Source organism: Nerophis lumbriciformis, linkage group LG05 (assembly GCF_033978685.3).
Source record: "Nerophis lumbriciformis linkage group LG05, RoL_Nlum_v2.1, whole genome shotgun sequence".
In the NCBI taxonomy this organism is placed as follows: domain Eukaryota; kingdom Metazoa; phylum Chordata; class Actinopteri; order Syngnathiformes; family Syngnathidae; genus Nerophis; species Nerophis lumbriciformis.
In genome coordinates this window covers 7,281,415-7,299,611 of record NC_084552.2, presented here as the reverse complement: position 1 = coordinate 7,299,611, position 18,197 = coordinate 7,281,415, and the positions used below count along the sequence as shown (strand labels likewise).

At 40.5% G+C, this 18,197-nt stretch overlaps 2 protein-coding genes across 3 annotated transcripts in view; both read left to right on the top strand.

The window, feature by feature from the left end:
- The window catches only part of cdc123 (cell division cycle 123 homolog (S. cerevisiae)), a 37,995-nt gene extending 30,646 nt beyond the window's left edge, over nt 1-7,349 (top strand). For both annotated transcript variants that reach the window (XM_072913136.1, XM_061961345.1), the window contains one exon: nt 7,198-7,349. In XM_072913136.1, the coding sequence (XP_072769237.1) occupies nt 7,198-7,251 (54 nt within the window). In that variant the 3' untranslated portion in view covers nt 7,252-7,349. The remainder of the gene's footprint in view (nt 1-7,197) is intronic.
- A 6,815-nt stretch (nt 7,350-14,164) lies between these two features.
- camk1da (calcium/calmodulin-dependent protein kinase 1Da) overlaps nt 14,165-18,197 on the top strand; it is a 179,672-nt gene continuing 175,639 nt past the window's right edge. Inside the window, exon 1 of the mRNA XM_061959156.2 lies at nt 14,165-14,636. Coding sequence (XP_061815140.1) covers nt 14,539-14,636 — 98 coding nt within the window. The 5' untranslated portion in view covers nt 14,165-14,538. The remainder of the gene's footprint in view (nt 14,637-18,197) is intronic.

The window sequence follows — 18,197 nt, the reverse complement described above, 5'->3', positions numbered from 1 at the left end:
CAACATAAGAAGGCACATCATCTTCCTTGAAACATAGGTAGTGAAATAAAGGCTGACATCTGGAGTGATGCTGCTGTCTTCCACACTTGGAGCCATGGATTGTAGAATCCTTGTTTTCAGTGGCAGGATCATTGACACAGATGGTGAAGTTTCAGTGCTCAGTAGAGATGGAACACTTTTGAGGGGTTTAAACACCTGGAGGACCTCATCTGCCACTCTCACATCATCATCAGAGAGGGTGATGATGTCTTTGACATTTGTTTTCAGGGTCTTGTGGGTCAATGCAGAGTATGCTGCTCCAACATATCATAAGTGGAGTTCCACCTCATTGGGACATCATGTATGAGCCTTATGAGTAGTCAGCTTTAGCATTTCTTGCTTTGTCTTAAGCACATGAGTAAGGCTGAAACGACGCGTCGACGTAGTCGACGTCATCGGTTACGTAAATACGTCGACGCCGTTTTTGTGCGTCGGCGCGTCGCATATTTACGTCACACTACTGTCATGGCGGAGCGCAAAGCAGACGATGCGAGCGAGGGGAAAAAAGCACGCCAAAAGTCGTCAAAAGTGTCAGAGTATTTCAATAAACGGCCTAATAATGTTGTTGTATGCACACTGTGTCGAGCGGAAATGGCCTATCATAGCAGCACAACGGCTATGAACGAACATTTGAAAAGAAAACCCCCGACAGCGTTCTTGCCATCACCATCAAGTCAATCGTCCGCGTGCGTATACGTTGTCATTATTACACAAAAACATGAATGTGTCATTTGTATCTGCGTTGTAAATTCATAAACTAAAGCACCGTTTGCTCTGAGAGGCGCGTTTGGCGTGCCTGTTCAGTGTTTACAAAGACGCGCTCCTCTTTAACGCTGTGGAGAGGCGGCGGCGGCGAGCGAGCGGCGAGGCGGGGCGCGCCGGGAGCGACGCCGCAAGAGACAGGGGACGACGAGCGAGCGAGGAAGAGGAGCTGAAAAGCGAGGAAAGAAAGAGAAAAGAGTTGGAAGAGAAAAGACTTTGTGTAAAATTAAAAGATTGTAAACCTGGCAAAGCCGTCTTGCGTTCAGTCTGTCGGTCCTGAAAGAACCCCACGGCACAAGACGTGTCACAAACGCTAACGTTAATTAGTTGTGCAAATACCTTTTACAACATTAACAGTTACATATACTATGTACAAACCAACAATTAACTTTCACTTTAATCATACTATCATTGTTGTGTTATTAAGCAAAATAAGCAATACTTTTACTTTTGTTGAAATGTTTACACTGTACACTTTTTTGTATTGGATGTTTAGCTTTATTTTTGCACATTTTAGCAAATAAGCAATACTTTTACTTTTGTTGAAATGTTTACACTGTTACAGAATATTTCCGTTTTGCACTTTTTTGTATTGGATGTTTATCTTTATTTTTGCACATTTTAAAGCAAAATAAGCAATACTTTTACTTTTGAAATGTTTATACTATTCCAGAATATTAAGATTGGCACTGGATGTTTACTTTTATATTTGCACATTAAAAAGAAAATAAGCTACTTTTAATTTTGTTAAATGTTAAAAGTTTTAAATGTTTACATTGTTACAGAATATTTTGTCATGTTGTTGTCAATGTTGACTGAGTGGCCATACTTTTTTTTTTGTAAATAAAAGCCATGCCTTTTGAAAAAACTGGCCTACATTTATTTTTTCCTCTTCATTTTAAATAAAAAAAATATTCGGTAAAAGGAAAAATAATCTATAGATTAATCGAAAAAAATAATCTATAGATTAACCGATTAATCGAAAAAATAATCTATAGATTAATCGATAGAAAAATAATCGTTAGCTGCAGCCCTACGACATGAGCAGCTGTCGTGCTTGGGTGGAAGTAGGAAACCTCCTTCCTGATCCTCCCAAGGAGGCGCTCCATCCTATTGACTGAGATGTGATGCCAAACTCACTACATGTGCAAAGCACCTATTTGTTGTCCCAGTCCTGCCTCATTCACTGCAATTATTAGATTTTTGGCATTATCACGTGTGACTGGGATATGTTTATCTTCCATTCCTCCACTGCTTGTGTCAGTACCTGGCACCTGCGTAAGGTGACTCTCGTAGAGGGGGCGTGTCTTCTCATCTCCCAGTCTGCTGTGATGAAGTGAGCGCTTATAGTTCCCCTGGACGTCCACCCGTCTGTCATGAGCGCAACAGATGATGCTCGGGATAGTTCATCCACAACCTTTTTCTTCTCCTGCTCATAAAGATCTGGCACAATCTTATCGCTGAAGTGGGTGCGCGACGGGATGTCGTAACGTGGCTCAAGCACGTTCAGCATGTGTTTAAAACCCTCGTTTTGCACAATGGAGTCTGCACCTATAAACACACCGATTCAATGGCGCAGGGCGTTCAAGCTCCTCCGTTACTCCGCTTGCCATGACTACGCTGTGAGTGGACTGAACGTGCCAACAACTTTTTTTTTTGTTTCATATATCAAACCGCGGATCACGTGTGTCCCTCCCCTTCCCACACACACACACGCCTCTTATCTTCTCTCCGGCTTGTGACAGAGGAAGATTCAGAAGAACGACACCGCAGCGCTTCTGTTTCTAGCCGATACTACATCAAAAATAACGTCAAATAACGCAGTAACGCATCATGTAGTAACGGTAACTGAGTTACTGGATATAAAAAATAACGCGTTAGATTACTAGTTACCGCCGAAACTTACTTTGTAACGCGTTAGTCCCAACACTGTTTACCATCCACTAAGACAGTGGTTCTCAACCTTTTTTCAGTGATGTACCCCCTGTGAACATTTTTTTAAATTCAGGTACCCCCTAATCAGAGCAAAGTATTTTTGGTTGAAAAAAAGAGATAAAGAAGTGAAATACAGCACTATGTCATCAGTTTCTGATTTATTAAACAGTGCAAAATATTGCTCATTTGTAGTGGTCTTTCTTGAATTATTTGGAAAAAAAGATATAAAAATAACTAAAAACTTGTTGAAAAATAAACAAGTGATTCAATTATAAATATGTCACAAAAAAATCAAGCTGTCAACACTGAATATTGCATTGTTGCATTGTAATGAATGGAATAGCCTACTTGATTTGATGTTCAGTTTATGAACTTACATTCATATTTTGTTGAAGTATTATTCAATAAATATATTTCTAAAGGATTTTTGAATTGTTGCTATTTTTAGAATATTTAAAAAAAATCTCACGTACCCCTTGGCATACCTTCAAGTACCCCCAGGGGTACGCGTACCCCCATTTGAGAACCACTGCACTAAGAGATAGTGGCGTATGTCGTCCGGCGCTGTCTCCGTCTTGGTGAACATCACGTGTGTTCGCCTTCTGTCATCCGTGTTCTACTGCGTGACTGATCGCTTTCACTTTCAACTCTGCGCCGTATGCGTGTCTCTCAATAGGAGCCATTTTGGGCTCTTTACATAAACACACAAATGGAAATGAAACATCATATATCCCAGCATGCACCGCGCGGGGGCGGCTGCTTACCATAGAAGAAGAACTTCTTCTACGGGGAAAATTAAGTTGGCGGCTGTTTACCGAAGTTGCGAGAACTAAACTTTATGAAAATGAAGTTTATGTTTGTTGTGGCTCAATATTGGTCCATATGTAAGGCGCACCGGATTATAAGGCGCACTGTCAGCTTTTGAGAAAATTGGAGGTTTTTAGGTGCGCCGTATAGTGCGGAAAATACGGTACATATATATATATATATATATATATATATATATATATATATATATATATATATATATATATATATATTGTATTCGTTTTGAAAATGACAAATATTAAAAAAATATATATATATATATGTGTGTGTGTGTGTGTGTGTGTATATATATATATATAAATACACATGTGTACATATATGTGTGTGTGTGTGTGTGTATATATATATAATATATATATATATATATATATATATACACTTATATATAATATATATATATATATACACTTATATATATATATATATATATATATATATACTGTATATATATATATATATACTGTATAAATATATATATATATATATATATATATATATATATATATATATATATATATATATATATACATTCACCGTATTTTTCGGAGTATGAGTCGCACCGGCCGAAAATGCATAATAGAAAAGGAAAAAAACATATATAAGTCGCACTGGAGTATAAGTCGCATTTTTGGGGGAAATGTATTTGATAAAAGCCAACAGCAAGAATAGACATTTGAAAGGCAATTTAAAATAAATGAAGAATAGTGAACAACAGGCTGAATAAGTGTACGTTATATGAGGCATAAATAACCAACTGGTATGTTAACGTAACATATTATGGTAAGAGTCATTCAAATAACTATAACATATAGAACATGCTATACGTTTACCAAACAATCTGTCACTCCTAATGGCTAAATCCCATGAAATCTTATACGTCTAGTCTCTTACGTGAATGAGATCAATAATATTATTTGATATTTTACACTAATACGTTAATCATTTCACACATAAGTCGCTCCTGAGTATAAGTCGCACCCCCGGCCAAACTATGAAAAAAACTGCGACTTATAGTCCGAAAAATACGGTGTATATATATATATATATATATATATATATATATATATGTATGTGTGGGAAAAAAAATCACAAGACTATTTCATCTCTACAGGCCTGTTTCATGAGGGGGGGTACCCTCAATCGTCAGGAGATTTTAATGGAAGCATTCGCATACCATGGTTTATATAGGGCACAGAGTGGGTGGGTACAGGCTGGCCTAGGGGCGTGGTGATTGGCTCATGTGTTACCTAGGAGGTGTTTCCGTCTATGGCGGCATGCTGTGACAATTTCGCTGCGCTTGTTGAGGGATGACAGGTCTGGACGGTAAATAATAAACAGTTTCTCTTTCAAGCATAGGTTGCATCTTTTATTACCACTATTGTAAGGTGTGCTGGATGCAAGAATTTGCCATGTTATTGAATATTCAACATTATTGTCTTTGAGGTCCCAAATGTGTTTGCTGAGTTCTGTGGTATTTCGCAGGTTTTTGTTCCTGAAAGAAGCCTTGTGATTGTTCCATCTGGTTTTGAATTCTCCCTCAGGTAATCCTACATATGTGTCGGATGTGTTAATGTCCTTGCGTATTACCTTAGATTGGTAGACAACTGATGTTTGTAAGCACCCCCCGTTGAGAGGGCAATCAGGTTTCTTTCGACAGTTACAGCCTTTGGAGTCGCTCTGTCTGGGGGCCGACGGCTCATTTGCAATTGTTTTGTTGTGGTTTGAGATGATTTGTCGTATATTGTTCATGCAGCTGTAGCTCAATTTAATGTTGTTCTTGTTGAATACTTTTCTTAGGGTGTTGTCTTTGGGAAAGTGTTTGTCAATCAGATTGAGGAATTTGTGTCCAATGTTAGTTGAGACGTTTTTGCTGTATGGGGGGTTGTACCAGATGATGTCGTTTCGTTTTCTGTTCTTTTTTGGCTGGTTTCCTGGCGTGGGTTCATAGGTGAGGGTGAAATTGTATCCGCTTTCATCAAGGGCTTTTTGGTACGGGGGGGTTGCTTGGTCAAATTCAGCTTTGCTAGATGACAGCATCGATAGCCTTTTATTGATTCCGGTAGGTATTCTTTTCGTGGTGGTGGGTGGGTGGTTGCTGTCATGGTGCACGTATTGGAGTGTTGTGTTGGGTTTCGTGAATGGTTGGTAGCTGTTATTTCTCAGTTTGAAAGTGACGTCAAGGAGGTTGACGGTTTGCTTGTTGGCTTCAATCGTGATCCGTAGGCCGTTCTCTTTGAAAATTTGGCATATGCGCTTCTTGGTATTCTCGCTGCTCCTTGGCGAGGCGCGACACACTGCCAGTCCGTCATCACGGTGATGACGGACTGGCAGTGTGTCGCGCCTCGCCAAGGAGCAGCGAGAATACCAAGAAGCGCATATGCCAAATTTTCAAAGAGAACCAGGAATTTTGTTTCTCTTGTACATTTGTTTTCGACCGCATAAAGGGATGGCCCGGCAGCTGCGGTAGGCTGCCCGGGCGATGAGGAACAGACCATTTTTAGGCCACCTTTTCTAGGCCCTTCCCATTTCAGGGTGAGCAGAGCGGTGCTGCTCAGTCACGTACGAAGCTGCCGGGGAGGCATGCTGTTCCATCCCATGCCACAGCGACCTTCACTCGCACGCCGCCTACGTGCAGGGTTGGGCTAGGTACTGCCAGTCACATCCTTGACCTGTACCAGCCACCCTTCCCCATCGCCGAAGGACTTGAGGGCGGGGAGGTTGGGGGTTAGGGGTAGTGCTGAGGAGGAGCAAAACACCTGCGCAGTGAATTGATTTAAGTGGTGGTAGAAGTGCGCAGTCTCTACCCGCACTGTTTTGTCTTGGCCCCATGTGGCGTCCTCCAGTGGCATGAAAAGCTCATGACGACCTTCTGCCGCATGGGGTTGCAGAGGACTGCCAGAGCACCGGTCTGTTGGTGACTGCCTAATGCGGGTCCTCGCCACAGATTTTTCGTTAGGGGTTTTCTCCCGTAGCCTATAACCAAGTGGTTAGCCAGTAGGCACTGGTCAATGAGGCAGAGACTTTTGAGGCAGTCTCTGCAAGCTATTTAACCCATAGCTGGGACCCTGACAGGTACTACCACCCCGGGTCAGAGTGGACCTGGGAGCAATGATGACTGAGGGGTAACGCCACCTTCCCCAAAACTCCAGAACTCCCGAACTGAAGCCTCATCACCGGATGCAGTTTTGAGTCATACCCAGGACTATATATATACAGTATATATATATCTATGTGTGTATTTATATACACACACACACATGCACGCGTGCACACACACGCGCGCACACACACACACACACACACACACACACACACACACACACACATATACATATATACATGTATAGATACAGTATATATATAAAATACAGCCCCCAAGTCCAAAAGTGTTGATGATTTCCAGTATATTGATGAGAATAATGTTGCACAGAGCAGTTTTATGACGTATAATTATTACAAGTGATGCAAACTATTTTGCCTCAATTGCTTCGACATTTGATTCCATGAAAAATAGGATTATATTTATTAGAAACAAAAGAATAAATGAAAGGATCCCATGCTGAATTGTTAATGAGCAATTCCTCTGGCCTGCTGGTACTGCTGATGCATTCATGTCTTCATCCTCCTCCGCAGAAGAAAAGCCAAGAAGAGGAGTCGTCAGACGAGGATGTTGACGCTGCACACTGACCTGAGCTAATGACGTGATGACATGTCCCATCATGCACCTCTCACAATCAACACCTGATTTACTGCTCTCATCCCCCATTAAACTTTCTTCTCACATATCCACTGTGCTGTCAAGTCTGCAAACTCACCTCAAGAATGGAGTGAGTGGGCTTTTTCTACCTAACGACTCCAATCAGCTCCACCACTTCAATTTGTGTAAGTGTGTATCTTTTCTCCCCACTCTGCTGAATTGAGATGGCAATTACAGCAGGTTAGCTTTGTCATGATCATGACTTAGTAGCAGTGTCCTGCTTTGTAGTAGTGACTTCATCCACAGCAGGCTTCCCTCCTTTCCCACAGCACACCGCTCATTCAATTTGACATGTTTTACACGTATTAGCCGCACCAGACTATAAGCCGCAGATATACAGGTAAAAGCCAGTAAATTAGAATATTTTGAAAAACTTGATTTATTTCAGTAATTGCATTCAAAAGGTGTAACTTGTACATTATATTTATTCATTGCACACAGACTGATGCATTCAAATGTTTATTTCATTTAATTTTGATGATTTGAAGTGGCAACAAATGAAAATCCAAAATTCCGTGTGTCACAAAATTAGAATATTACTTAAGGCTAATACAAAAAAGGGATTTTTAGAAATGTTGGCCAACTGAAAAGTATGAAAATGAAAAATATGAGCATGTACAATACTCAATACTTGGTTGGAGCTCCTTTTGCTGCGTTAATGCGGCGTGGCATGGAGTCGATGAGTTTCTGGCACTGCTCAGGTGTTATGAGAGCCCAGGTTGCTCTGATAGTGGCCTTCAACTCTTCTGCGTTTTTGGGTCTGGCATTCTGCATCTTCCTTTTCACAATACCCCACAGATTTTCTATGGGGCTAAGGTCAGGGGAGTTGGCGGGCCAATTTAGAACAGAAATACCATGGTCCGTAAACCAGGCACGGGTAGATTTTGCGCTGTGTGCAGGCGCCAAGTCCTGTTGGAACTTGAAATCTCCATCTCCATAGAGCAGGTCAGCAGCAGGAAGCATGAAGTGCTCTAAAACTTGCTGGTAGACGGCTGCGTTGACCCTGGATCTCAGGAAACAGAGTGGACCGACACCAGCAGATGACATGGCACCCCAAACCATCACTGATGGTGGAAACTTTACACTAGACTTCAGGCAACGTGGATCCTGTGCCTCTCCTGTCTTCCTCCAGACTCTGGGACCTCGATTTCCAAAGGAAATGCAACATTTGCATGGTTGGGTGATGGTTTGGGGTGCCATGTCATCTGCTGGTGTCGGTCCACTCTGTTTCCTGAGATCCAGGGTCAACGCAGCCGTCTACCAGCAAGTTTTAGAGCACTTCATGCTTCCTGCTGCTGACCTGCTCTATGGAGATGGAGATTTCAAGTTCCAACAGGACTTGGCGCCTGCACACAAACTCATCGACTCCATGCCACGCCGCATTAACGCAGCAAAAGGAGCTCCAACCAAGTATTGAGTATTGTACATGCTCATATTTTTCATTTTCATACTTTTCAGTTGGCCAACATTTCTAAAAATCCCTTTTTTGTATTAGCCTTAAGTAATATTCTAATTTTGTGACACACGGAATTTTGGATTTTCATTTGTTGCCACTTCAAATCATCAAAATTAAATGAAATAAACATTTGAATGCATCAGTCTGTGTGCAATGAATAAATATAATGTACAAGTTACACCTTTTGAATGCAATTACTGAAATAAATCAAGTTTTTCAAAATATTCTAATTTACTGGCTTTTACCTGTACATGTTGTGTTATTTATGTTTATTTACATACCCTAATTGCTTCCAAACGCTGTCTGTAACACGGCAGTAAAACGGCTGATCAAACAAAACAGAAGTCATGGTCATGGAGCCACTAGCTGCGCAAGCTAGCTCTCCACTCAGCTAAACAGACTCAATAACTCCACGCTGACGTTTTGCTGAATTTACTGAGGAATTAGTGAAAGTGAAACAACACAAACAGAATGTAAGTTAATAATACTAACACAGACACTCGTAAACGTGTTAGCATATTAGCTCATGCTAACGACACTAGCTTGATTACATTACGGTAGCACGTACAAATATGCATGAAAACACTCCTACACACATCACACATGGGACACTTTAGTAATAAGAATTGTTTTAGTTATATTATAAAACTTAACAAACGTGGCTTGGAGTGACGAATGAAGAATATGTAGAAGTAGAAATGCTATGGATGGACAGAAGACAAAATGGCGCTCAATGGAAGGACACCGCAGCACCTGCAGTGAGCCAACCCGTCCAAAAGATGGCGCCATAGCACAAACAATAACACTATTTTAGTGTTTGCATGTTTTATGCAAAGCTATTCGCATTATTGCCGTCAGCGAAGAGAGTCCATACTTAAGCCGCAGGGTTCAAAGTGTAGGAAAGGAGTAGCGGCTTATAGTCCGGAATGAAGGACTCTGTAGAAGTGCAGGAGGAGGGCAGGCCCAGGTCTTCTTCTTGGCCGCCACTAAAGAAAGGCTGCAGTGCTTTGCAGGCAGAATACTCATGAGCAGCCTCAACTCTGTGTGTGTGTGTGTGTGTGTGTGTGTGTGTGTGTGTGTTTGTGCGCGTGCGTGTGTGTGTTGAGCAGCCTGAGATGACCTGAACGCCCGCAGCTGTCAGACTGCAGGGATCAGCGAGTTAATGCAAACATCGGTATGGCTCAGTCGGTAGAGCGGCCGTGCCAGCAACTTGAGGGTTCCAGGTTCGATCCCCGCCTCTGCCCACCTAGTCATTGCCGTTGTGTCCTTGGGCAAGACACTTTACCCACCTGCTCCCAGTGCCACCCACACTGCTTTAAATGTAACTTAGACATTGGCTTCCACTCTGTAAAGAGCTTTGAGTCATTAGAGAAAAACGCTATATAAATATAATGCACATCTTCTCATATTGCTGCATTGCTCAGGTGGAAAACCACTAACCGATTTTCAGTTAATCTCCAGGTGACAGCGTTGATCCATCAAGTTGGACACATGCCATGAGGGAGATACAGGAAAGAAGGCCGCTTTTCCTTCACAATAAGAGCACTCGTACAACCAAAATATTTGTATATGCTCTTGTGAAGGCTGTTGTGTATCCATTTGCCGTTTGGGATGTGACGTACATGGACGAATCGACTCTTTTGAACGGCTCTTTTCAGCGAACGATGAGAAGAGCTCTTCCTTTTTGGACACTTTTTTTTTTTTTTTTTTTTGCACATGTATATTTAGTTATAGTTATGGGAAAATGAACAGCATTTATAGATGTAGATTCACTTTTCAGGTGAATAATTTTAAAGCAGTGTTTTGTAACCATAGGGCCGCCAACATATGCTTCTCAGCTGTGGTCCGTATGGGCCCCAGCCTACTCAAGTGTAATACACTTTTCCACCACCTGCGGCAGTAGTGACCACATGAAACAAAAAGAAGAAGTCTGCCACTAAAGTCATCCAGAAGTTTCTTAAGCACAAAAATGATAACTATATTCATTTGCACTTAAAATGTATTGACAGGTTATTTTAGAAAATATATTCCTTATTAGTTTGGATTATTTCGCACAACATATTTGTATGAAAATATATGTTAGTCATTTATTATTCAAATCCCTTCTTGTGCAGTAAATTTGATACTTTTTTTTTTATCTAATCAGCCTGACCAAAACTTAAGGTTTGTGTTAAATAAATAATACTCTACACATGCTTTCATATCATTTGACAAGGTTGTATGTAAGTAGGTTAGATATCATTATTGAATACCATTACAATCAAGAGTAACATTACTAATTCAGGGTTAATATTCGAGTGGGCCCCGGGCCTGTCTGTAGTGGAAAAGCTGGGCGCCGACGTCAAAAGAGTAAAAACCCTGTTCTGAAGGGTCATAGTTCAAGAGTCCACACACCAGGTATGTTTTCTACTCACATTTGTATTACTTGTACTGTTTATATCCATTAATGCATTTTTTTATTGCATTTGTGTATATATTGTTTATATTGTTCAAATGCCACACCTTTTCTTTAGGTGAGGGGAAAATGCAAAGTGGTGACGTCCCTGCCAAAGCATGCAATAAAAACAACAACAAATATAAATATAGCCAATATTTCACAATAATTCCTAGTAATATTTTGTCAATAAAATTGTTCCCATTGACATGTTATCCTATAACTAAGAATAGGGATTGTTGAGAGAAAAAAAATGTTTTAAATCCTAACGATAGCATAAATCCTATCTGCATAATGTATAATTTTTATATATATATATATATATATATATATATATATATATATATATATATATATATCAATAAAAGCTATCGATGCTGTCATCTAGCAAAGCTGAATTTGACCAAGCAACCCCCCGTACCAAAAAGCCCTTGATGAAAGCGGATACAATTTCACCCTCACCTATGAACCCACGCCAGGAAACCAGCCAAAAAAGAACAGAAAACGAAACGACATCATCTGGTACAACCCCCCATACAGCAAAAACGTCTCAACGAACATTGGACACAAATTCCTCAATCTGATTGACAAACACTTTCCCAAAGACAACACCCTAAGAAAAGTATTCAACAAGAACAACATTAAATTGAGCTACAGCTGCATGAACAATATACGACAAATCATCTCAAACCACAACAAAACAATTGCAAATGAGCCGTCGACCCCCAGACAGAGCGACTCCAAAACCAACAAAGGATGTAACTGTCGAAAGAAACCTGATTGCCCTCTCAACGGGGGGTGCTTACAAACATCAGTTGTCTACCAATCTAAGGTAATACGCAAGGACATTAACACATCCGACACATATGTAGGATTAACCGAGGGAGAATTCAAAACCAGATGGAACAATCACAAGGCTTCTTTCAGGAACAAAAACCTGCGAAATACCACAGAACTCAGCAAACACATTTGGGACCTCAAAGACAATAATGTTGAATATTCAATAACATGGCAAATTCTTGCATCCAGCACACCTTACAATAGTGGTAATAAAAGATGCAACCTATGCTTGAAAGAGAAACTGTTTATTATTTACCGTCCAGACCTGTCATCCCTCAACAAGCGCAGCGAAATTGTAACAACATGCCGCCATAGACGGAAACACCTCCTAGGTAACACATGAGCCAATCACCACGCCCCTAGGCCAGCCTGTACCCACCCACTCTGTGCCCTATATAAACCATGGTATGCGAATGCTCCCATTAAAATCTCCTGATGATTGAGGGTACCCCCCCTCATGAAACAGGCCTGTAGAGATGAAATAGTCTTGTGATTTTTTTCCCACACATACATATATATATATATATATATATATATATATATATATATATATATATATATGGATGGATAGATAGATATAGTTTAAATCCTATCTGCATAAAGTACAAGATGAGCTAAGTCATGTGACTCATTTGACATTAATTATGTCACAGTAAGATCCCACCAAAACATCCCATCTTACCTGCCAGCACATAAAGGAAGAAAGTGAGTGTGAAGGACTTTGCTGGGAAGAAGAAGTGGACCATACGTATCGAATTAAAGAAAGAAATCATTTAAAAAAAAACAAGACTAAGCTTGTCGGCAAAACAATTGGAGCGTATCACTGCACCAAACTGAAGCAGAGGATGTTGAGATAACATCTAAATGGCTGACATGTTTCCATGTAAAACATAAAGAAGAAGCTGCTGATGGTGTATTTGACAGAGAAGCAGCTGGAAGGAGATAGCGTTGAAGTCTACTTTGCAAGGTATTATTATTATTATTATTACATTACTTTGTAACACTACTGTACTACATTCTATTGTGCAATGTTTCTTATCTGTTTCATGTTGAATGTGTGAGCCGAGCACCGACTCACAGCAGGAGACGTGTTTGGAGTCAACAGCAGTAAATAGGAATATATATATATATATATAAAATGTGCTCTGTTTTGTCTTGTAGTCATTATAAATGACTCACTGTACCACTTTTTAATGGAGTCCACATCATATTTAATCATAAACGGTTTGTTGATTGCCTGCTCTTATTGTGAAAGTGGCGGCAGGAAGTGGTCGCACTTCCTTTAAGCGTGCGGGTGCGAGAGAGAGAGAGAGAGGGAGGGAGGAGGGAGCAGGCAGGGACACACTCACACGGTCCTAGTGTACCTAGGAAGAGGACTCACTTGGTCCTAGGAAGTGGACTCACTTGGTCCTAGGAAGAGGACTCACTTGGTCCTAGGAAGAGGACTCACTTGGTCCTAGGAAGAGGACTCACTTGGTCCTAGGAAGAGGACTCACTTGCTCCTAGGAAGAGGACTCACATGGTCCTAGGAAGAGGACTCACTTAGTCCTAGGAACAGGACTCACTTGGTCCTAGGAAGAGGACTCACTTGGTCCTAGGAAGTGGACTCACTTGGTCCTAGGAAGAGGACTCACTTGGTCCTAGGAAGAGGACTCACTTGGTCCTAGGAAGAGGACTCACATGGTCCTAGGAAGAGGACTCACTTGGTCCTAGGAAGAGGACTCACTTGCTCCTAGGAAGAGGACTCACATGGTCCAAGGAAGAGGACTCACTTAGTCCTAGGAAGAGGACTCACTTGGTCCTAGGAAGAGGACTCACTTGGTCCTAGGAAGAGGACTCACTTGGTCCTAGGAAGAGGACTCACTTGGTCCTAGGAGGAGGACTCACTTGTTCCTAGGAAGAGGACTCACTTGGTCCTAGGAAGAGGACTCACTTGGTCCTAGGAAGAGGACTCACTTGGTCCTAGGAAGAGGACTCACTTAGTCCTAGGAAGAGGACTCACTTGGTCCTAGGAGGAGGACTCACTTGGTCCTAGGAAGAGGACTCACATGGTCCTAGGAAGAGGACTCACTTGGTCCTAGTAGGAGGACTCACTTGGTCCTAGGAGGAGGACTCACACGGTCCTAGGAGGAGGACTCACATGGTCCTAGGAGGAGGACTCACACGGTCCTAGGAGGAGGACTCACACGGTCCTAGGAGGAGGAATCACACGGTCCTAGTCCGAGGAGGACTCACTTGGACATCTTTCTAACTTCTTTCTTCTCCCGCGTGTTAGTCCACACCTCCTAGTCCAGAGGAGTCTTGTGTTAGTCCACACCTCCTAGTCCAGGGGAGTCTTGTGTTAGTCCACACCTCCTAGTCCAGTGGAGTCTTGTGTTAGTCCACACCTCCTAGTCCAGGGGAGTCTTGTGTTAGTCCACACCTCTTAGTCCAGAGGAGTCTTGTGTTAGTCCACACCTCCTAGTCCAGAGGAGTTGGGCTCCCGTCATGGCGCGGGAGAACGTGGAGGGTGGGCGGGGCCAGACGTGGAAGAAGCAGGTGGACGACATCAAGAAGGTCTTTCATCTCAAGGAGGTGCTCGGCACGTGAGTACTGTCACCTGTCACCTGTGTGACGTCACTTGATCTTACTGTATATTTACATGACTTTATGTAATACTACTGCACTCCTACTGTATATTTACATGACATTAAAATGAACATGAAAAAGACTCTCTCAGGAAAAATCATGTTAACAAAACAAAAAAGGAAATTTGAATCCAAAAATGTGTTATGTCAAACATAAACCTAAATACTGCCATTTTGATGACATCACTTCCTGTACACACATGCACGGCTGTGTGTGTGTGTGTATATATATATATATATATATATATATATATATATATATATATATATATCAGAGGTGTGGACTCGAGTCACATGACTTGGACTCGAGTCAGACTCGAGTCATGAATTTGATGACTTTAGACTCGACTTGACAAAATGTGAAGAGACTTGCAACTCGACTTAGACTTTAACATCAATGACTTGTGACTTCACTTGGACTTGAGCCTTTTGACTTGACATGACTTGCCACTTTCCCCAAAATCCAAAGCGTAAAAAGTTATTTGGGAGCGCTCCGTATTTTTCATTTTCTTCGTCTGTCTATCAGCGTGTTGTTCCTGTCAGCTGGTGTGCTGTCAGTACAACAGCCAATCAAATTAGATCTACGTTGTTTTCATCACACAGCATTCATCCAATCAAATTGCAGGACAACCAATGAACGAGAGTTGTCCAACAACGTGCCAGTGATAAACAATTATGTTAAAGTTGGTTTCGTTCGGGTATAAAAACTACGACTTGGTCAACAAAAAACGAATTGCCGTATGCAAATCACGCAGTTGGAATATTACAGACGGAGACGCAACAACTTCCAACTTCGTTCGACATTTGAAGTTGCACAAAGAAGGGTAAGTTTTGAATGTAAGATAACGTTTATTGGCTAAGTAACGTGACTTTTATTTGCTGTGTAGTTAAATCAGTGAGGCTGCAAACTCACTGCTAACGTTATAACCATAGACATCTTATAAGTAGACGCAGCATAGAGCGCTACTGCCTACTGGCGCAGACGAGGCGCGGGGCCGCCATCTTGGAGTGGTGATCCGCTCCACTCAGTGCAATTCATTTGGCAGGAGCAATGAACTGTCACCGCATTTAATTCATTTTACCTCACTGAATACCACTGATTTCCACCCCCTTTTTTGTCATTTGTGTAGCTATGATAACAGACACATGTTTTGGCGTGTTTTATTATTCATAGTTTGCTTAACAGTAATATAATATTCTTATACGCTATAAGTGACCAGACGTCCGAGATCAAAACTGGGAATATAATCCCAGAGAAGGGGGAAAAAAACGGTAATCTATTTTTAAATTGAAGAAACAATATGATTAGGTTATATATACATATGCGTGTATCCTACATAAACAATGTATGAATACATTAGATATCTATATATCTTAGGGACCTATAGACTGTATCTCTGTTGCTGCAGCACCAGAGAGTTTATTCTGTCTTGACACTTTGTATTGATATTTTCTATTACATTCTTCCCTTAAATGATAATGTTTGCAGTGATTGTTTTATATGTATTATTTTATGTAAGTCGCTTTGGATAAAAGCGTCTGCCAAATACTTAAACATATATAAACACCTGAAAGTCTTCATATCAGCTAAAACCACCAATCTGTTTCACTGGATTCAGAATAAAACCAAATTCTGTTCAACCCAACAATGTTAGTATTTGAATATTGTTACTTGAAGACTGATTCCTGGTTACAATTATACTGTTAAGAAAGTATTGTCTTACAGGTAAAAGCCAGTAAATTAGAATATTTTGAAAAACTTGATTTATTTCAGTAATTGCATTCAAAAGGTGTAACTTGTACATTATATTTATTCATTGCACACAGACTGATGCATTCAAATGTTTATTTCATTTAATTTTGATGATTTGAAGTGGCAACAAATGAAATGTGTCTCCTCACTTCCCAAACGTTTACTGAGTGTTGTTAAAAGGAAAGGCCATGTAACACAGTGGTGAACATGCCCTTTCCCAACTACTTTGACACGTGTTGCAGCCATGAAATTATAAGTTAATTATTATTTGCAAAAAAAAAATAAAGTTTATCAGTTTGAACGTCAAATATGTTGTCTTTGTAGCATATTCAATTGAATATGGGTTGAAAAGGATTTGCAAGTCATTGTATTCCGTTTATATTTACATCTAACACAATTTCCCAACTCATATAGAAACGGGGTTTGTATATATATATATATGTATATACAGTACAGGCCAAAAGTGTGGACACACCTTCTCATTCAATGCATTTTCTTTATTTTCATGACTATTTACATTGTAGATTGTCTCATCAAAACTATGAATGAACACATGTGAAGTTATGTACTTAACAAAAAAAAACCTGAAACATGTTTTATATTCTAGTTTCTTCAAAATAGCCACCCTTTGCTCTGATTACTGCTGTGCACACTCTTGGCATTCTCTCCATGAGCTTTGAGAGGTAGTCACCTGAAATGGTTTTCACTTCACAGGTGTGCTTGAAGCTCATCGTAATCAGAGGAAAGGGTGGCTATTTTGAAGAAACTAGAATATGTTAAGTACATAACTCCACATGTGTTCATTCCTAGTTTTGATGTGACAATCTACAATGTAAATATTCATGAACATAAACATTGAATGAGGAGAAGGTGTTTCCACACTTTTGTTTATACATATATACTGTATATATTTATAGAGTATATACATTATAGTGTCTTCAAAGTGTGCAGTATTTGAGTAAAATAAGGACTTAAGTCCAGGCTGGAAGCAATGTTTATGTTGACTCTTACGGGAAACTCTGCTTCACTTTTTGCTCTACAAACCACGTTCAAGAACCAATTGGGTTCCTACATGGAGATTATGCTGTAGTGCCATAGTGCCCTCGAGTGGTTTAGTACAGTGGTCCCCAACCACTGGTCCTGGGACTGGTACCGGTCCGTGACGCATTTTCTAGCAGGCCGCAGAGAAACATGAAATCATTTATAAAGGACTGTATTTTCTCCCACATTAAGCTTGTTTATAGATGTACAATAACACCAGAGGTGGGACCAAGTCATTGTTTTGTAAGTCTCAAGTCTTTGCCCTCAAGTCCGAGTCAAGTCCCGAGTCAAGACAGGCAAGCCCCGAGTCAAGTCCAAAGTCAAGACTGGAAAGTCTCAAGTCAAGTCCTAAGTCCTGCATTTTGAGTTTCGAGTCCTTTCAAGTCCTTTTAACCACAGACTAATATATTAACACAGATTGTGTATGCTTTTCAAACGCTGTATTTATTTATTAAAACAAGTGCATTTTAAATTGCAGGAAAGAAAATTGTGCTGACATTGCACTTTATAATAGCACTATTAACCAGTCATTTTAAACATTAACTCATTCCTTTACAGAACAAACACATTGAAAAATAAAGTTCAAATGTACTTATTTGTACAAAAGTGTTAACATTGAAAAAACATGACATATACGTGAACATAACAAAAAAGTTGTACTTTTTATATGTCAGGGCCCTATGCTGCATTGCATTTGCAAAAGACCAAATTAGCCAAGAGTCTTG